Source organism: Anomaloglossus baeobatrachus, chromosome 3 (genome assembly GCF_048569485.1).
Source record: "Anomaloglossus baeobatrachus isolate aAnoBae1 chromosome 3, aAnoBae1.hap1, whole genome shotgun sequence".
Classification (NCBI taxonomy): domain Eukaryota; kingdom Metazoa; phylum Chordata; class Amphibia; order Anura; family Aromobatidae; genus Anomaloglossus; species Anomaloglossus baeobatrachus.
The window spans coordinates 334639883-334661303 of record NC_134355.1 but is presented as its reverse complement, the minus strand read 5'-3'; the positions used below and the strand labels follow the sequence as shown (position 1 = coordinate 334661303).

The following is a 21421-nucleotide window of genomic DNA, read 5'->3' as shown; positions in this document are numbered from 1 at the left end:
TGCTCGTGTAACAACTCCTGTTCTTGGGTGATGAATCTCACGTGCGTGCTGTGCTCGTGTGATGGCTCTCATGTATGCACTTTGCTTGTGTAACGTGTCTCATGTGGGTGCTATCCTTTTGTGATATGTCAGAAGTGTGTGCTGTGTTATTGTGATGTATGCGCGGTGCTTGTAAAGTAGAGCCATGCACAATTTTTTCACAGGGGCCCTTTACTCTGTGATCAGACTTGATATTGTATATTGAACTATATTTCTGTAAAAGTTTATGAACAATAATTAGACTATACCGTTTCATGTGCTTTATGAATTCAGAGCCAGCAAATTCTACAGGATTCTTACCATTTAACTCAGCAAATGTGCATACATTCCACATATTATAAAATTTAATATTAATGAATGTTACTTTGTAATGGATTCGAAGTGAATAATTCATTGTGGTTTTGTGTATTTTTTAATGACTTCAATTGGTTTTCAGTGAATAAAAGAAACCAACTTAAACCCAAAAATCTCTTCCCAAAAGGCACCAAAGAAGTGAAAAATTCATAATGTAAAGTTATCACAAGGGCTGGGATCCAATTTTCTCCTTTAATGGATTTCAATTACCGTATTGGCATGAAATGACAGCACCAAAGGAAATGGTTTAATGGCAAATGCAAATTATCTAAATAAGCACATGTTCTGTAGTCATCCGGAAAATGGCATCTAAATACAACAGTGTGCCTCATGCCAAACACCAGAAAATGACTAGAAATAATGAAAATGGCACAGATTTAAAAATCAACAGCATGACGATTATTGTGGATTCTGCCCTAACAGCCAAGTTTTCGCTTTGCTATATTACAATAAGGCTAATCTGCAGTAGAAATCCAAGAATCTATTGCTCACGTCTGAGTAATGTGAACATGGCTTTAGGATAAACATCAATAAGGAGGTTCGAGTTTCTAATTTGCAATGAAAAATTACTGATTTATACGGTTTATTAGCTTTATTTAATGACAGACTGCACACTTTCTGCCATTTAATATTGGCCAGAAAGAAAATAGACAAAGGACTTCAGTAATTCAACTTATATCCTCCTTGCTAAGCACGGTAACAGTACATAGCAAATCATCTATGTATCTGCAATATTACATGATAGGAACTGTACAACAAAAAGCATTATGAAATTTCATTTTACACTAAAAGGTAGACTAAGTATTTTCATGAAAGCTTGAAGGTCTTCTTTAAAGGAAACCTGTGAGACTTTATTTATGCTGCATAAAGGCCAGCATAAATCAGAGCCTGGCTGCATGATTGCACCCAAGCAGTTTTCTCTGAAACACTCCGGTGTGTCAAAGCAAAAATATTTTATACAGTGGCAAAAAAAGAAAATGAGACTAATCCGGTACCGTCTAATGATGGCCTCTTCCTACACTGCCCTAGTTGATTGACAACTAAAACTAGTCCATGCGACAGTCTAGTTGATTGACAGCTGTATTGCTAAGTACTGACACGGGAAAGATCTGTCAGTCACCTGGAGTGGTATGGGAAGATGATGTACGGGGCGGCGTCAGACCAGTCTCATCTCTGCCTTTAATTTCCAGCTTCTCAAAGTATGTGCTCTCTGAAAAACTGAAGCGTTTAAGACAAAAATATACTTGACTGAAATCATACAGCCAGGCTCCTCTTATTTATGCTGTCTATTGTTTAAACTACTTTTTCATTCCCTTTGTTCACCTACAAAAATAAATAAGCCTAAATTTGTAGCGCCCTTGAAGCCATCAGGGAGCTACAAGGTACTGCATCCCTACCGGGATGCAGGGCTTACCCCCTAGGGACTCAGAAAACCAGTGCCGGTAACGCAAACACTGCAGGTAATCCCAGTTGCCCCCAATTATCCCCCACAGAATGTAACAAGGCTAGGGTCGAACCAATGGATGGCCGCCTAGAGGTGGAGCCACTCCAGTCCACTAGACAACCAGGTGTGAGGGCAGACAGTGGAGAGTCAGAGTGGAGAGTCAGACAGTGAAAGAGATACAGGAGTTGGTCTGAGGAAGTAAAAGTGAGCAGACGGACTGAATGGAGTGAACAGTGACCTGAGGGAACAGGCGGTTAGTTGCCGGTGGAGTATGGTGGAGTACTCCCGGAACTACGCACCAACGGGGTACAGAATCCTAGGTCAGGCAAAAGCTCCAGGCAGACCTGATAAAATCTGCACAGTGAGAGGACCATCAAGAACCTCACTGACCTTGAAGTTTGGGACTCAGTAGCAAAGGGAGAACCGGGGACAGGACCAGAGACTCCGACCCCACAGGGTTCACGCTACTGTCATACGGACTGCTGAAGAAGACAACTAGGAGGGGACCCCCTGCCACTCTACACCACGGGGACCCACCAACCAAAGACAGGTGCAGGGGAAAGAAGCCACCAGGTCACTAAACCGGCACTGGGACTAAGGGGACCTGCGGTTAAGACCAGCCAGTCTCGGATGACCAGTTATCACCAGAAAGTGAGTAAAGAACTAGTTGCACTGAAACCCGTGTGTGGCATACCTTCTTCCGACACCTGTCACATCACCTACCCTTTGGGGCCTGGACCTGCTTGCGGAGGGGCCTAACATCCAGACTGCCACTAACACCAGCCCCAGTAGTCAACATTGTGCAGCAGCAGCTCCATCCACATAGCCGCAACACCGCAAGTGGCGTCATGTATAAACTTTATTCAACAATCCCCTGTAAATATTTCCCCCTTTCAAAAAGCATCCAGGGCATGGAACCAGGCAACGGCCACCACAGTGACATTCCCCAGTTATACACCGCCTGGGACAGAGTACTACATAACCCTAGGCGACACATACTCATCTCTGATGCAGCCACAGATCCAGCGATATATGAAATCGCATCCCGGGCCCATGTGGCATTGTTATGACACGCGGGCTCCGCAACCAATCAGTCCCGGCTTCCTTCACCCTGCCTTCGGACACTTCAGGAGGAAGTCAGCGTAGCGCTCACATCCTGCTCAAATGTCCAAAGACAGGGAGACATATGCAGGGCACGGATTGGTTGCAGAACTCACGTGTCATAATGATGTCATGTGGGCCTCAGGACTTCAGAGATCGCTTGGACCATAACCGCAACAGAGGGGAGTATAGGCTTCTTTATTTTTATGCGGCGAACAAGGGGAATGAGTAGGGGTTGTCCAAGTAGTGGACATCCCCTTTAAGCCCATGTTCTGAAAAGCAGTAAACCATCTGTCTTTATGCATTATTGCAAAACACAAGGAGAAAGACAATAAAACGCTATCACTTTAAAGCACAGACTGTATATAAATTCATTATTTATTAAACCAGGATATAAAAGCTTTGGCTACATTAAAATTAAAAAAAATATTTTTGTGATTAGCCATTACACGACAATTTGCGATTTGGCTGTAAACAACAGTTCAATCTCAGGTTACAGACAAGTCGAAACCAAAAGGTGTAGGTTTTTGTGATTATTGTGCCATGATTATTCCTTTGCAATAATGCACATGCACTGATAAAGATCCTTAAAGGGGTTGTCCATCACTTTCAAATCAGTGATGAGTGGTGTTGATGATGCTGACTCCGCTTACTTGCTAAGAAGTGTGCGCGATCAGAAGGAATTGTGCACATATACTATCCTAATTAACAAAACTCGTGTACACTATTTACAGATCATGTACGTGTCTCGGTAGGTGTGCAGGATCGAAACGTCATCCACAGCGATGTGTTCCCAAGCATTGGTCCTAGCTTCAAAGCAGACCAAAATTATTTGGGGATTTTGCAACCCTATCTGACAGCAGCATGATGTGGGGGAAGAAGACCCAGATTTCAGCGATTTTTCACTTACTGGTCTCCTTACTGTAGTTTTGATTAACCGCTTCACCACCCTGCGAGTTTTTATTATTGCACATTTGTTCTTTTCATCCCCTTCTTCCAAGGGACATAACTGTTTTTATTTTTTGTCAGTATTGCCATATGAGGGCTTGTTTTTGCGGGAACCATTCATTGGAAAACAGGAAAAAATTCTAAGTGCTGTCAGCCTGCAAATAAAAAAGTGCAATTCCACAATTGTGGTTTTTTTTATTTACTGGGTTCACTATATGGTAAAACTGACCTGGCCATACAACTCCCCAGATCAGTACTAATTCGTAGATTTACAAAATGTATAGATTTCTTTCAATTTAAGTTGTAAAAAAAATATGTAGAAGCTTGCCCCCTTCCCCCAAAGAAAAAATGTCTGTCACCATTTTCCGCAATATTTTTATTTTCAGGATCTGGGGCTCAGTCACAGTTTATTTTTGCACCCTGAGCAGACATTTTTACTGATCCCATTTTTGGGAAGACACAATGTTTTGATCGCCCGTTATTGCATTTATTGCAATGTTGCGGCAGCTAATGAAAACTTATTCTGGCTTTTTGATTTTGTTTTTTTTTTTTTTAATTTAGGCTATTTACCGATTAATTTATTTTATATTTTGATAGTTTGGACATTTCTTAACTCAGCGATACCAAATATGCATTTTTTTATTGTTTTATTGTTAATGTGGCAAAAGGTGGGCGAGTTGCACTTGAGGGGTTTTTGTTTTTAGTTTTTTCGTTTTAATATTTTTAAAAACCTTTTTTTCCATCACTTTTTATTGATTGATTTTATTTATTGCCCACTCCGGACGATCACAGCTTCAAGACCTCTATCACTTGTGCTATACACAGCGGTGCATCAGCCCTGTTCTGTAAAGCACCGGCATGCAGCAGTTCACAGGACGTTCGTCATGCCACATACAGGGGACATCAGCTGACTCCTTGCTGTTATGACAAATCGGAACCCTGTCATCACATCATGGGAATGCCGCTAAGAAAGGTCACCACCTATGAGGAAATTATACATCATAGGTTGTGAAGCAGTTAAATTGCAATTTTATCAGCAGCTTATGACTAGAGGACTAATAATCCTGCTGCCATGAAGTCCCCCATAGTCATGAGCTCTATATAACCCCACCGCTACTGACTGCCAGCTTTCTGCATATGCACAGTGCACACAGGCAGCTGCCAATCAGTGGTGTGGGCGGGGTTATACAGCATTCAGATAACTGAAAGACCTGCAGCAGAGAAAACAGTTTTTTTTACCAAAACTTAAGTGAACATCCCAGAAAGTCACATTTCATTGCTGAAATCAGGGGCTCTGCACCAACATCATGCTGCTCTCAGATGTGGTCCCTTGTAAAGAGAACCGGCCATCATAATTTTCATGTATAAAGTAAAGCCAGTGCCATACTGATTGGCGTCTGCATTGGGGCAGGATGTCACCCGTCGGGTCTTGCGTTCTTCATCTGCCCGTGTAAGATGGCCTGGCCTTTCGCCACAGTTACTGCCATTTCATTTATGTCCAGCGCATGTGTAGTAGCAACTAGAAGTATTTCCTGAACTCTTTAGTAAGATGGCATCAGAGATAGCACTTTGCGCAGACGCTGATTGTGGTGCCATCTTAGTAAAGAGTTCAGGAAAAAGAGAATTTTGTTTACTTACCGTAAATTCTTTTTCTTATAGTTCCGTATTGGGAGACCCAGAGATTGGGTGTATAGCTTCTGCCTCCGGAGGACACACAAAGTACTACACTAAAAAGTGTAGCTCCTCCCTCTGAGCATATACACCCCCTGGATAACCAGATCTAGCCAGTTTAGTGCAAAAGCTGAAGGAGAATAGCCACCCACAAGTAAAGACAGAGCAAGAACCGGAACAACCGGAGCCTCTGTCTACAACAACAGCCGGTGATAACATGCGGAACAAGAAACTGCCAACAGGCAACAGGGAGGGTGCTGGGTCTCCCAATACGGAACTATAAGAAAAAGAATTTACGGTAAGTAAAACAAAATTCTCTTTTTCTTTATCGTTCCTATGGGAGACCCAGACATTGGGACGTCTCAAAGCAGTCCATGGGTGGGAATAAACAGAAAACTGAGAAGTAGGCGGAACCTAACTTCACAAATGGGCGACAGCCGCCTGAAGGATGCGTCTGCCCAAGCTCGCATCTGCCGAAGCATGAGCACGCACTTGGTAGTGCTTTGAAAAGGTATGCAGACTAGTCCAAGTGGCAGCCTGACAGACCTGCTGAGCCGTAGCCTGGTGCCTGAAAGCCCAAGAGGCACCGACAGCTCTGGTCGAGTGTGCCTTGATCCCCAGCGGGGAAGGCACCAGAGTACACTGGTAGGCATCGGAAATGGCCGACCTAATCCAACGAGCTAAGGTCGGCTTAGAAGCCGAGAGGCCCTTACGCCAACCTGTGGTTAGCACAAAAAGAGAGGTGCACCGCCTAAGAACAGCGGTGCGAGACACATAGATCCGGAGCGCCCGCACCAGATCCAGAGTATGCAACGCTTTTTCAAAGCGATGAACAGGAGCCGGACAAAAGGAAGGCAGGGAAATGTCCTGGTTAAGGTGGAAAGGAGAAACCACCTTGTCTTGATGAAAGACCAAAAAAGGTGACTCCGAAGAGAGCGCAGCCAAATCAGAGACTCTCCTGAGGGAAGTTATGGCCACTAGAAAGACCACCTTCTGTGAAAGATGAGACAAAGAAACCTCCCTAAGAGGCTCAAAGGGGGGTTTCTGCAAGGCCGTGAGGACCAGATTGAGGTCCCAGGGATCCAAGGGCCGCCGGTAAGGCGGAATGATGTGAGACGCGCCCTGCATGAAGGTGCGCACCTGAGCCAGCCGGGCGATACGCCGCTGGAACAACACTGACAGAGCCGAGACTTGTCCCTTGAGGGAATTGAGGGATAGTCCTAGCTGCAGACCGGACTGTAGAAAGGACAGAAGGGTCGGCAAGGAAAAAGGCCAAGGAGCATGGCCGGAAGAGCGACACCAGGACAGGAAAATTCTCCAGGTCCTGTGATAGATTTTGGCCGAGGAAGACTTCCGAGCCCGAGTCATAGTGGAGATGACTTCAGGAGGAATACCAGAAGCCGTCAAGATCCAGGACTCAAGAGCCACGCCGTCAATCTGAGAGCCGCAGAATTCTGGCGGAAAAACGGACCTTGTGAGAGAAGGTCTGGACGGTCCGGAAGATGCCACGGCACCTCTACGGACAGATGGATCAGGTCTGGGTACCAAGCTCGCCTGGGCCAGTCCGGAGCAATGAGGATGACCCGACGGCCCTCCATTCTGATCTTGCGCAGAACTCTGGGCAAGAGAGCTAGAGGGAGAAACACGTAGGACAGACGAAACTGGGACCAATCTTGAACCAGAGCGTCCGCTGCAAAGGCCTGAGGATCGTGGGAGCGAGCCACGTAAACCGGAACCTTGTTGTTGTGCCGGGATGCCATTAGATCCACTTCCGGAGTGCCCCACTTGCGGCAGATTGACCGAAACACTGCCGGATGCAGGGACCACTCGCCACTGTCCATGGTTTGACGGCTGAGATAATCTGCTTCCCAGTTTTCCACGCCTGGGATGTGGACTGCGGATATGGTGGACTTGGAGTCCTCCGTCCATTGAAGGATGCGTTGAACCTCCAACATTGCCAGGCGGCTGCGTGTCCCGCCTTGGTGATTGATGTAGGCAACCGCTGTCACGTTGTCTGACTGGACTCGGATGTGCTTGCCCGCCAACAGGTGGTGAAAGGCTAGGAGAGCTAGAAGCACAGCTCTGGTTTCCAGCACATTGATCGAGAGGGCTGATTCGGACGGAGTCCAAGTGCCCTGTGCTCGGTGGTGGAGACATACCGCTCCCCAGCCGGATAGACTGGCATCCGTGGTGAGAATCCCCCAGGACGGAGTCAGGAAGGAGCGCCCCTGGGACAGAGAGAGGGGCCGAAGCCACCACTGAAGGGAGCCCCTGGTCTGTGGCGACAGAGTCACTAACCTGTGCAAGGAGGAAGTCCGCTTGTCCCAACAGCGGAGAATGTCCAGCTGCAGAGGACGCAGATGGAACTGTGCAAAGGGAACAGCCTACATTGACGCCACCATCTGACCCAGCACCTGCATTAGGTGCCTGATAGAATGACGGCGGGGCCTCAGCAGAGAGCGCACCGCCAGATGGAGGGACTGCTGTTTGACTAAGGGCAGCTTCACAAGTGCCGGCAGAGTCTCGAATTGCATCCCTAGGTACGTGAGTCTCTGGGTCGGAGTCAGAGTGGATTTGGGCAGATTGACCAGCCACCCGAATTGGACTAGAGTGGCGAGAGTGAGCGAGACACTCCGCTGACAGTCTGCGCTGGATGAAGCCTTGACTAGAAGGTCGTCCAGGTAAGGAATCACTGCCAACCCCTGGAGGTGCAGAACCGCAACCACTGCCGCCATGACCTTGGTGAATACTCGAGGGGCCGTGGCTAACCCGAAGGGGAGAGCCACGAATTGGAAATGTTCCTCTCCGATTGCAAAACGTAGCCAACGCTGGTGTGAAACTGCAATTGGCACATGCAGATAGGCATCTCTGATGTCGATGGATGCCAGGAAATCTCCTTGGGTCATTGAGGCAATGACTGATCGCAGAGACTCCATGTGAAAATGCCGCACCCGAATATGCTTGTTGAGAAGCTTGAGATCCAGGATGGGCCGGAAGGAAACGTCCTTTTTGGGGACTAGGAAGAGATTTGAGTAGAAATCTCTGAACCGTTCCCGGGCGGGAACCGGTACAATTACTCCGTTGGCCTGCAAGGATGCCACGGCCTGAGAGAAGGCGGCGGCCTTAGAGCAGGGGGGAGTTGACAGAAAAAATCTGTTTGGCGGGCTGGAAGAGAATTCTATCCTGTAGCCGTGGGAGATGATCGCCACCGTCACACGTCGCCAAAGTGGGAGAGCCTGCCACCGACTAAGGACGTTACTGGCGCGGCCAGATAGTCAAGAGGAGGCTGCCTTAGTGGCAGCAGCTCCTGCGGTCTTCTGTGGACGCGCCTTTGTGCGCCAGTTAGGTTTTTGGTCCTTGGCTGAGTTAGTGGACGAGGCCGAGGGCTTAGAGGATGACCAGTTGGAGGAACAAAAGGAACGAAACCTCGACTGGTTCCTACCCTGGGCAGGTTTCCTGGTTTTAGTTTGTGGCAAGGAAGTACTCTTCCCGCCAGTAGCTTCCTTAATAATTTCATCCAGTTGTTCACCGAATAGCCTGGATCCAGCAAAAGGGAGCCCAGCAAGGTACTTCTTTGAAGAAGCATCTGCCTTCCACTCTCGAAGCCACAAGATCCTGCGGATAGCGAGGGAATTAGCCGAAGCCACCGCAGTGCGGTGAGAAGCCTCCAGCATGGCAGACATGGCATAGGATGAAAAAGCTGAAGCTTGGGAAGTTAAGGCAACCATTTCGGGCATAGATTCCCTGGTGAGGGAATGCATCTCCTCTAGAGAAGCAGAGATGGCTTTGAGAGCCCACACTGCTGCAAAAGATGGGGAGAACAAGGCCCCTGCCGCCTTATATACAGATTTGGCCAGAAGGTCAACCTGGCGGTCAGTGGAATCCTTAAGAGAGGTGCCATCAGCCACTGATACAACGGTCCGGGCTGAGAGTCTAGACACCGGGGGGTCTACCTTTGGTGAATGAGCCCACTCCTTGACCACCTCAGGTGGAAACGGAAAACGGTCATCAGAACCACTCTTTGGGAAGCGTTTGTCAGGACAGGCCCTAGGCTTGGTCACAGTGGCCTGAAAACTGGAGTGGTTAAAGAACACACTCCTTGTCCTCTTAGGCAAGGTAAACTGGTGCTTTTCTGCCAGAGAGGGTTGCTCCTCTGATACTGGCGGATTGAGGTCCAGTACAGAATTAATGGACGCAATCAAATCACTAACATCTGAGTCACTTTCGGACAGATCAATGGGGCACATGGAGGTAGCCTCCGAGCCCCCAGTAATGGCATCCTCCTCGTCCTGCGAGTCAGCTCTTGAATCAGAGCCACGGGACGAGGAAGGAGAGAGAGCCCTGCGTCTCCTCTTAGGAGGACGGGGTCTGGGACCAGATGAAGAATCCTCTGTGAGCTCCGCTGAGAGAGCCCTAGCAGCAGAGGCGCCCTGATAAGAGGGCTGATGCATGTTCAGCAAAGTCCGGGACAGCTGACCCATGGAGTCGGCAAAAGACTGTGAGATTGACCTAGAGAAGGATTCTACCCAAGCCGGGGGTTCAGCCACCGGAGCCGGAGCAGCCGGAGGGACCACTGTGGGTACGATTCCAGGCTGAGGCACCGTCAGGTTAGAGCCGGCATCACAATGTGGATATGTGCTCGGTTCATGCAGCACGAGCTTACATGCAGTGCATATTGAGTACAGCCTTGTAGCCTTGCTCCTCGTGTGAGACATGCTGCTGAAGTGAGGGCTCTGAGCCAGAATGACCCCCAGAGTATATAAGCAGGTCCACAACCGGAGGTTGTGGCTTACCAGACCGTTTGTGTGCCCTCCAGATCCCACAGCCCGGACCCCAAGCAGCTTAGCAGGGATGCTGCAGCCAGCGCCGATCGCAGAGAGAAACGCTGATAAAATGGCGCCGGAGCGAGGAGAGGGGGCGGGACCTGCTCTGAGAGCGGGATCTGGAGGGCCAAGGAGATTTACAGGGGAGGGGACATGTACTGAGAGAGGAGTGTCCCTCCCCTGTGCCGAACGGCCGCTGGGCGGAGCCGCACTGTCCCTCTGCATGATTGACATGCAAGGGCAGTGAAATCGAAAGTAGTCCTCCGGCGAAGCCGGGGCCTAAATTTAAGCGATGCGGCCGGCGCACAGGCACCATCGGCGAGGTTCTCAGGCGACAACCAGAGAACCGGCCGGAAATGTCAGAATAGTTACACAGCACACTCTCCCCAACAATAAAGTACAAGGGACCCCCCGAATATAAACGCCTCAGATACTTAGCTTGCTGAGACGCAGGGTTCCAAGTCCCTGGGGATGAGTGCTCCGTCCAGCAGGATCCTGAAGGGCTGCGGATGGAGACCGGCCTCCTGCAAAGCAAGGAGAACCGTGCTGGCTCCCACTTCAAGCCAGAGCCCGAGGGCTGGTGAAGGAGCGCGGCATGTAAGGCTCCAGCCTTGGAATCAACCTTAACAACACCGCCGACACAGTGGGGTGAGAAGGGACATGCCGGGAGTCCAGGCTTGGACCCGCTTTTCTTCAAAAACTTTCCAAAATGAAAAATCAGATGAGAATGCATGTGTGGATGTGTGCCTCCTGAACACAAAGCAATGAACTTGCTAGATCTGGTTATCCAGGGGGTGTATATGCTCAGAGGGAGGAGCTACACTTTTTAGTGTAGTACTTTGTGTGTCCTCCGGAGGCAGAAGCTATACACCCAATGTCTGGGTCTCCCATAGGAACGATAAAGAAATACTTCTAGTTGCTACTGCACATGCACTGGACATAATTGAAATGGCGGTAACATGGGGAGTGTGGTAGGTCTATGAAAGGCCAGGCCAGCATACAGGGGAGGATAAAGAATGCAGTGCATTTCTGGAACTTGGATTAAAGACTTTTCAGCAATCAAGTATGAAATTTGTGAATTAAAGGTATCATTGCATTCAGCTTCCTAGTGGCAGTATGTCACTGGCTTTACTTTATATATGAAAATTCTGATGGTTGGTTCCCTTTAAGGCCAGACAGTGTAGGTGAATACACAACCATACCATGGGCAGTGGCGAGCAGCCGGGCGAACTATCACCAAAGTTGTGCAGGAAGTGAACACAGCTTCTTGTTGTGGTTTGGCAGCAATGTTCAGCTACACCATTTGGTCTCACCCCTCACTTAAAATTTCTTGTCGCATATCTGTTTGTAAATACTAACTGTATTTACAACTAAACTCTTAAAGAGAATCTGTCACCAGGATTTTGCCACCGAATCTGAGAGCAGCATAATGTAGAGACAGAGACCCTGATTCCAGTGATGTGTCACTTACTGGGCTGCTTAGTGTAGTTTTGATAAAATCACTGTTTAATCAGCAGTAGATACTCATTATAGGACTACTTGGGTGTGCTGCTAGGTAGTCCAGCATATTCATGAGCTCTGTATAACTGCTGGATCTGCAGCAGAGAAAACATTGATTTTATCAAAATGACAGCCAACAGTTCAGTAAGTGACACATCACTGAAATCAGGGTCTCTGTCTCAACATTAGCTGCTCTCAGATGGGGGGAGCAAAAACCCGTTGACAGATTCCCTTTAAAGATTATTGGCAATTGATTTAGCTACTGTACATTTATTTTATCTTATTTTCCTTTTTGAAATACTGTATAAAAATAACTCTCAGAACATTTATGGAAGAACACTACTCACCAGTAATACCATTTGCTTGCTTGTGCAAATCACAGTACCACAGGCGGTTGACTGGATCACAGCCTTCCCGGATAGACAAAATTACGTACTGGCCATCATCTGAAACCTGTAGGAATTGATAATAGTGAGCAAGATGACAAGACCACATCAATTTAATCAGGAAAATTACTCACGTCCAAGAATTTAAACTTTTTACACTGTACAGTAGGATTCTCTGCAAAGGCACACAGTTTTGTAAGCCAAAATGGAAGAATTCAGGAATTTATTTATTTTTTTATGCCAGTCACTGTGCTATAAAAGTGATAAGACCGCTTTATTCCTCAGAGTAGTACGATTACAAAGATACCACATTTCCCTTTTTTATATGTTTTGTCGCTTTTACACAATCAACACAAATTTACAGAAAAAATTGTTGTTGTATTGATAGCTTTTTTTTATTTTTTTTGCTGAAGGAGCTGTATGACAGCTTTATTTTTGTGGGACAAGATGAAGTGTTCAGCTATACTATTTTTTATTTATATATGACTTTTTGATCGCATTTTTTTTTCTCTGTTCTATGATGAAAAGACATACTGGTAGCAAAAACTATATATTTTAATCTATTTTCTTTATAGTGTTCAGTGAAGGGGTTAACTAATGTGACTGTTTTATAAATCGGGTTGCTCCAGATGCAGCAATACCAAATGTGTACTTTTTTATATTTTTTTACTTAAATATACATATTTATCTAATTTTTTTATAGTTCGTTTTTTTTCAGTTCTTTAGTTTATGATTGTTTTTTAATATGTCACTTTTTTTTTTTACTTCGTCCCTCTGTGGGAGATTAACTTTTAATAGTCTGATCGCTGGTATAATGTATTTCAATGACACAGCATTGCAATACATTTATACCCATCAGTGTGACACTGACAGAAGCCTCTTAGACCATACTCCTGGCATGGTCTAACAGGTTTGCCATAGATAGTTGACCTAGAGGTTGTCATGACGACCATGGTTGCAACAGGAAGCACACTCCCTCTCCAAGCCCCCTTAAATACTGTGATCGCTGTTGACTGCGGCATTTAGGGTGTTAAACAGCCAGAGGCAGCGACCTGTACGTGGCAGCCAAAGCTCGGCTATACGTTATGCTGAGCTCCCGGTGGGATTGCGCGCTCTTAAACTATTTTTATATACGGGACACAATATTTTTTTCTACAGGGATGTTAAAAAAAACCTTTGCAGGGCATTTTAACATAGAATAGATTACTTTCTCCCAATTGCACCTGTAACTGGCATAATAGCCTCAGTTACACTAGAAATACAGTTCCCGGTCTGCAAAGCAGCTGTCTGAGGTTCCACCATGTTCCCTATTTACACCTAGTGATGACATCTTACCTGGGTTTGGAGTAGAGAGTAGACACTACTTCGCAATATGTATTCCCGATACTTCTACAGCTCTGTGTATATAGCGATCAGAAAGCCAATTCTCTCTGCCTTTTCTGCAGGGAGTCTGGCTGTGTCTGACAGCTGGCTCCCTACGCCACCTCCTGCAAGCTGCTTAGTAACTTGGCATTGACATTTTACAACATCAGTGCAAAAAAAAGTGAGGACTGCCCAGACAATTAAAGTCTATGGATGGTACTAGAAGTAGCTAAAGGGGTTTTCCAATTCTGGGCAATTCATTCTAAAAGGGTTTGTCCACTACTAGACATATCCTACTTAATAATTTTAGTGCCCGTGTGTCTAGTTTAGTAGCTATACCAAAAATGCTGATGTATAGTAGCATATGTATCCCTTAGAGGCTCCCCAAAAATCTGCAGTATACTTTTTTTCTTGTAGTCCACATTTCTATATAGGTCTGTTTTTAAATAAGGGCCCTTTTACACTGCATTATTACCTGTGTTCATTAGTCCAGTCATAGATTCTGTTTAAACCCCCGCAAAGAAGGGAATTTTGTTACTTACCGTAAATTCCTTTTCTTCTAGCTCTTATTGGGAGACCCAGACGATTGGGTGTATAGCACTGCCTCCGGAGGCCACACAAAGCAATTACACTAAAAAGTGTAAGGCCCCTCCCCTTCTGGCTATACACCCCCAGTGGGATCACTGGCTCACCAGTTTTAGTGCAAAAGCAAGAAGGAGGAAAGCCAATAACTGGTTTAAACAAATTCACTCCGAGTATCATCGGAGAACTGAAAACCGTTCAACATGAACAACATGTGTACCCGAAAACAAACCAAAAATCCCGAAGGACAACAGGGCGGGTGCTGGGTCTCCCAATAAGAGCTAGAAGAAAAGGAATTTACGGTAAGTAACAAAATTCCCTTCTTCTTCGGCGCTCTATTGGGAGACCCAGACGATTGGGACGTCCAAAAGCTGTCCCAGGGTGGGTAAAGAAATACCTCATGTTAGAGCTGCAAGACAGCCCTCCCCTACGGGGAGGCAACTGCCGCCTGCAGGACTCTTCTACCTAGGCTGGCGTCCGCCGAAGCATAGGTATGCACCTGATAATGTTTGGTGAAAGTGTGCAGACTCAACCAGGTAGCTGCCTGGCACACCTGTTGAGCCGTAGCCTGGTGTCGCAATGCCCAGGACGCACCCACGGCTCTGGTAGAATGGGCCTTTAGCCCTGATGGAACCTGAAGCCCCGCAGAACGGTAGGCTTCAAGAATTGGTTCTTTGATCCATCGAGCCAAGGTGGCCTTAGAAGCCTGCGACCCCTTGCGCTTACCAGCGACAAGGACAAAGAGTGCATCCGAACGGCGCAGGGGCGCTGTGCGGGAAATGTAGATTCTGAGTGCTCTCACCAGATCTAACAAATGTAAATCCTTCTCATACCGATGAACTGCATGAGGACAAAACGAAGGCAAAAAGATATCCTGATTAAGATGAAAAGAGGATACCACCTTCGGGAGAAACTCCTGAATGGGGCGCAGCACTACCTTGTCCTGGTGGAAGACCAGGAAGGGAGCCTTGGAAGACAACGCTGCTAGCTCAGACACTCTCCGAAGAGATGTGATCGCTACCAGAAAAGCCACTTTCTGTGATAGTCTAGAAAGTGAAACCTCCTTCAGAGGCTCGAAGGGCGGCTTCTGGAGGGCAACTAGTACCCTGTTCAGATCCCATGGATCTAACGGCCGCTTGTACGGGGGAACTATATGGCAAACCCCCTGTAGGAACGTGCGCACCTTAGGAAGTCGTGCTAGACGCTTCTGAAAAAAGACGGATAGCGCCGAGACTTGCCCTTTAAGGGAGCCGAGCGACAAACCTTTTTCTAACCCAGATTGGAGGAAAGAAAGAAGGGTAGGTAATGCAAATGGCCAGGGAGACACTCTCTGAGCAGAGCACCAGGATAAGAATATCCTCCACGTTCTGTGGTAGATCTTAGCAGACGTGGGCTTCCTAGCCTGTCTCATGGTGGCAACGACCCCTTGGGATAAGCCTGAAGACGCTAGGATCCAGGACTGAATGGCCACGCAGTCAGGTTGAGGGCCGCAGAATTCCGATGGAAAAACGGCCCTTGGGACAGTAAGTCTGGTCGGTCTGGTAGTGCCCACGGTTGGCCGACCGTGAGATGCCACAGATCCGGATACCACGCCCTCCTCGGCCAGTCTGGAGCGACGAGTATGACGTGGCTGCAGTCGGATCTGATCTTGCGTAGCACTCTGGGCAAGAGTGCCAGAGGTGGAAACACATAAGGGAGCCGGAACTGCGACCAATCTTGCACTAGGGCGTCTGCCGCCAGCGCTCTTTGATCGCGAGACCGTGCCATGAATGTTGGGACCTTGTTGTTGTGCCGGGACGCCATTAGATCGACGTCCGGCCTTCCCCATCGGCGACAGATTTCCTGAAACACGTCCGGGTGAAGGGACCATTCCCCTGCGTCCATGCCCTGGCGACTGAGGAAGTCTGCTTCCCAGTTTTCTACGCCGGGGATGTGAACTGCGGATATGGTGGAGGCCGTGGCTTCCACCCACATCATAATGCGCCGGACTTCCTGGAAGGCTTGCCGACTGCGAGTCCCTCCTTGGTGATTGATGTATGCCACCGCTGTGGAGTTGTCCGATTGAATTCGGATCTGCTTCCCTTCCAGCCACTGCTGGAAGGCTAGTAGGGCAAGAAACACTGCTCTGATTTCCAGAACATTGATCTGAAGGCTGGACTCCTGCTGAGTCCACGTACCCTGAGCCCTGTGGTGGAGAAACACTGCTCCCCACCCTGACAGACTCGCGTCTGTCGTGACCACCGCCCAGGACGGTGGTAGGAAGGATCTTCCCTGTGATAATGAGGTGGAAAGGAGCCACCACTGCAGAGAGTCCTTGGCCGTCTGGGAAAGGGAGACTTTCCTGTCCAGGGATGTCGACTTCCCGTCCCATTGGCGGAGAATGTCCCATTGAAGTGGACGCAGATGAAACTGCGCAAACGGAACCGCCTCTATTGCCGCCACCATCTTCCCGAGGAAGTGCATGAGGCGTCTTAAGGAGTGCGACTGACCTTGAAGGAGAGCCTGCACCCCTGTCTGTAGTGACCGCTGCTTGCTCAGCGGAAGCTTCACTATCGCTGAGAGAGTATGAAACTCCATGCCAAGATACGTTAGTGATTGGGTCGGTGACAGATTTGACTTTGGGAAGTTGATGATCCACCCGAACGCCTGGAGAGTCTCCAGTGCAAAATTCAGGCTGAGCTGGCATGCCTCCTGAGAGGGTGCCTTGACCAGTAGATCGTCCAAGTAAGGGATCACAGAGTGTCCGTGAGAGTGCAAGACCGCTACCACTGCTGCCATGATCTTGGTGAACACCCGGGGGGCTGTCGCCAGACCAAATGGCAGAGCCACGAACTGAAGATGTTCGTCTCCTATCACGAAGCGCAGAAAGCGTTGGTGCTCCGTAGCAATCGGCACGTGGAGATAAGCATCTTTGATGTCTATTGATGCTAGGAAATCTCCTTGGGACATTGAGGCAATGACTGAGCGGAGGGATTCCATCCGGAACCGCCTGGCGTTCACATGCTTGTTGAGCAGTTTTAGGTCCAGAACAGGACGGAAGGAGCCGTCCTTTTTTGGAACCACAAAGAGATTGGAGTAAAATCCTCGCCCCCGTTCCAGAGGGGGAACAGGGATCACGACTCCTTCTGCTCTTAGAGAGTCCACCGCCTGCAGCAGGGCATCTGCTCGGTTGGGGTGTGGGGAGGTTCTGAAGAACCGAAGTGGAGGCCGAGAACTGAACTCGATTCTGTACCCGCGAGACAAAATGTCTGTTACCCACCGGTCTTTGACCTGTGACAGCCAAATGTCGCAAAAGCGGGAGAGCCTGCCACCGACCGAGGATGCGGAGGGAGGAGGCCGAAAGTCATGAGGTAGCCGCCTTGGAAGCGGTTCCTCCATTTGCTTTCCTGGGGCGTGAGTGAGCCCGCCAGGAATCTGAGCTCCCTTGTCCTTTCTGAGTCCCTTTGGACGAGGAGAATTGGGGCTTGCCCGAGCCTCGAAAGGACCGAAACCTCGACTGCCACTTTTTCTGTTGAGGTTTACTTGCTCTGGGCTGTGGCAAGGAAGAGTCCTTACCCTTGGACTGTTTTATGATTTCAGCCAATGGCTCACCAAACAGTCTGTCTCTAGATAATGGCAAGCTGGTTAAGCATTTTTTGGAACCAGCATCTGCTTTCCAGTCCTTTAACCATAAGGCTCTGCGCAAAACCACAGAATTGGCGGCCGCCATAGAGGTACGGCTCGTAGATTCTAGGACAGCATTGATAGCATAGGTCGCAAACGCAGACATTTGCGAGGTTAGGGACGCCACCTGCGGCACTGCTGGATGCATGATAGCATCCACCTGTGCTAAACCAGCTGAAATAGCTTGTAGTGCCCACACGGCCGCGAATGCTGGAGCAAAGGATGCGCCGATAGCTTCATAGACAGATTTCAACCAAAGGTCCATCTGTCTGTCGTTGGCATCTTTAAGTGAAGCGCCATCCTCTACTGCGACTATGGATCTAGCCGCAAGCTTGGAAATTGGGGGATCCACCTTTGGGCACTGGGTCCAGCGTTTGGCCACTTCAGCGGGAAAAGGATAACGGGTATCCTTAGAACGCTTAGAGAAACGCTTGTCTGGATGAGCGTCGTGCTTCTGGATTGATTCTCTGAAGTCAGAGTGGTCCAAAAAAGCACTTAATTTACGCTTGGGATACAGGAAATGGAACTTCTCCTGCTGTGCAGCTGCCTCCTCTGCAGAAGGGGCTGGGGGAGAAATATCCAACAGCCTATTAATCGCCGATATAAGGTCATTAACCATGGCGTCACCATCAGGGGCATCCAGATTGAGAGGGGCCTCAGGATTAGAATCCTGATCACCGTCCTCAGTCTCATCACAGAGAGATTCTTCTCGCTGAGACCCTGAGCAGTGTGATGACGTCGAGGGTCTTTCCCAGCGAGCTCGCTTAGGCTGCCTGGGACTGTCATCTGAGTCAGAGACTTCAGCCTGTGATGCTTGAGACCCCCTTGAAGTACGGATTAGTTCCAACTGAGGGGGACCAGAGAGCATAGCCACAGCAGTGTCCATGGTCTGAGGAACTGGCCTGGCCTGCAAGGTCTCCAGGATTTTTGTCATAGCCTCAGACATTTTATCAGCAAACAGTGCAAAGTCTGTCCCCGTCACCGGGGCAGGGTTCACAGGCGTCTCTGCCTGGGCTACCACCACCATAGGCTCTGGCTGACGAAGTGCCACTGGGACTGAACATTGCACACAATGTGGATCATTGGAGCCTGCCGGTAGATCAGCCCCACATGCAGTACAAACAGTGTACACAGCCCGTGCCTTGGCAGCCTTGCGTTTTGCGGATGACATGTTGCTGCCTCCTCAGAGCAGTACAGGGTGTCCAGCCAAGAAGCGACCTTACAGTGCAACTATATATATATATATGGTACCAAGAAAAAAGTACACTAATATATCACTGAGGCACTAGTGGGGCCAGCACTACTGTGCAGCTTACCGCCCGCTTAGGAGCGGTGTGTGGTCGCCAGAAATCCCTCTAGTCTGGGTCTCCCAGAGCCTGCTGCCTCTCCCCAGCCAGATCGCATGTGTAATGGCTGCCGGCGTCCTTGTGGAGAGGGGGGGCGGGCCCTGGGCGTACACCGACGAAGAGCGGGAAGTCTGCTTCCCCCTGTGCCTAGTGAGAGGGCTGGAGCATGTAAATAAGGCTCCAGCCCTCGGCGCTGCCATTGAGCAGCGTCTCTCCCCTACCCTGATTGACAGGGTGGGGGCGGGAACGAAGCGGCGCTAGGCCGCAGAAGCCGGGGGCTAAAGTTAAAAGCGCCGCCGCCGTAAAAGCGCGGTCGGCGCAAAGCCCCCGGCGCACCACAAGTCGCAGCTGCGCCGCCGCTCCAGGAGCGGTCGGCGCAGTAGTTCCCAACACACAACGTCACTCAGCAAAGCTGCAGTGACCTAACCCCCAGCGTACAGCGCCACTGTCCCCGGCGCACTACAACGCTCAGCAAGCCCTGAGAGTGTCCGTGCCTGCCGGGGACACAGAGTACCTGAAAGTTGCAGGGCCTTGTCCCTGAACGGCACTCCCGCTCCCAATCCAGCAGGTTCTATGGGTCTGTGGATGGAGCCCGGCCCTAGGGCTTGGGGGCCGGCAAGATCCCACTTCCACAGAGCCCTCCAGGGGATGTGGAAGGAAAACAGCATGTGGGCTCCAGCCTCTGTACCAGCAATAGGTACCTCAACCTTACAAGCACCAACCGCGGGTGAGAAGGGAGCATGCTGGGGGCCCTATATGGGCCCTCTTTTCTTCCATCCGATAGAGCCAGCAGCTACTGCTGACTACAAACAGTGGAGCTATGCGTGGATGTCTGACCTCCTTCGCACAAAGCCGAAAACTGGTGAGCCAGTGATCCCACTGGGGGTGTATAGCCAGAAGGGGAGGGGCCTTACACTTTTTAGTGTAATTGCTTTGTGTGGCCTCCGGAGGCAGTGCTATACACCCAATCGTCTGGGTCTCCCAATAGAGCGCCGAAGAAACGAGTTTTGGACGCATGCGCCAATGGGTCCATTGCCTATACTGTAACAGGCAGAGTCACTGTGTGCTCTGTCTTGCACCATTTTCGGGTGTATACACTTTCTGTAGACGGACAACCAGATGCAGTCTACTGCATCTGGGTGTCCGCCTCCAGAAAGCGTATGTGCCCGAAAATGGTGCAAGACAGAACACACAGTGACTCTGCCTCTACAGTATAGGCAATGGACCCATTGGCGCATGCGTATGAAACCCAGTTTGCGGGAGGTTTGGATGGAAGCTACGACGGGACTAGTGAATGCAGGTAATAATGCAGTATGAAAGCAGCCCAATTCTGATACATACCACTATTTTGATTATAACGGTAAATATGTTTGATGAATTTGTTGGAAATTTTACCATTACCCAGTGCAACAGCAATGTGCAATGCGTACTGAGCCTACTGGAAGCTAAAATATACAAGACCTGATAAACTGCATATGACTAGAAATGTGGGGATTGGGTAAACATAGGCATTTTACTATTACTTACTTGACAGTCTAATATACATGAAACAAAGGTGTGCTTAGCTTGGCGCCATATTATTCCTCTAAGCTGTAAGTGTCCCGACATTATATATGCAGTAAACCAGGCAAGAAAAGTCTTTCAGCTACAAGAGCGAGCTGAATAATATACACAGAGCTCATTATGCTACACATAATGCAAACCGAAAAAAGTCCGCTCCGATGCAGGAGGAAAATAAGATATTCAGAATCGCACAGAAACACACATTTTTATTAAGAATTCACAAGCCATGTCTGAACAGGAGTGATCATTCCAATTTCCCAAGAGGAAGAGGTCTTTTTATCTGTCTGATGACAGAGATGTGAAATCTTCAGATGTATGTTACCTGAGTAAGGAAGGAATGATGTGCACTGCTGAAGAAAGTGGAAATGTAGAGCAGAAAAGAAGACTTTTCTTACCTGCTATAAATTGTTTCAATGCCTCAGGATTTCTAATCGGGATAGAGAACTACTAGAGATAGTACTAGGTCATCCTGACGCAGGTATTCCCAGAGGATGCAACTTGGTAAAGGCCAATTAGGCATATATTCATCACCACAAATGCGTTAACCATTGGGAATTCCACACAGTGGAGAAAAATCGGGCCAGAAACCAGACTCTACTTTATTAAATCCCCTAATATGATTTTTAACCACTTAACCCA

At 48.6% G+C, this 21421-nt stretch overlaps 1 protein-coding gene across 2 annotated transcripts in view; it reads right to left on the bottom strand.

Annotated features, from left to right (window-relative positions):
* The window catches only part of PREP (prolyl endopeptidase), a 212627-nt gene that overhangs the window by 141476 nt on the left and 49730 nt on the right, over positions 1-21421 (bottom strand). For both annotated transcript variants that reach the window (XM_075340082.1, XM_075340083.1), the window contains exon 7: positions 12228-12333. In XM_075340082.1, coding sequence (XP_075196197.1) covers positions 12228-12333 — 106 coding nt within the window. The remainder of the gene's footprint in view (positions 1-12227; positions 12334-21421) is intronic.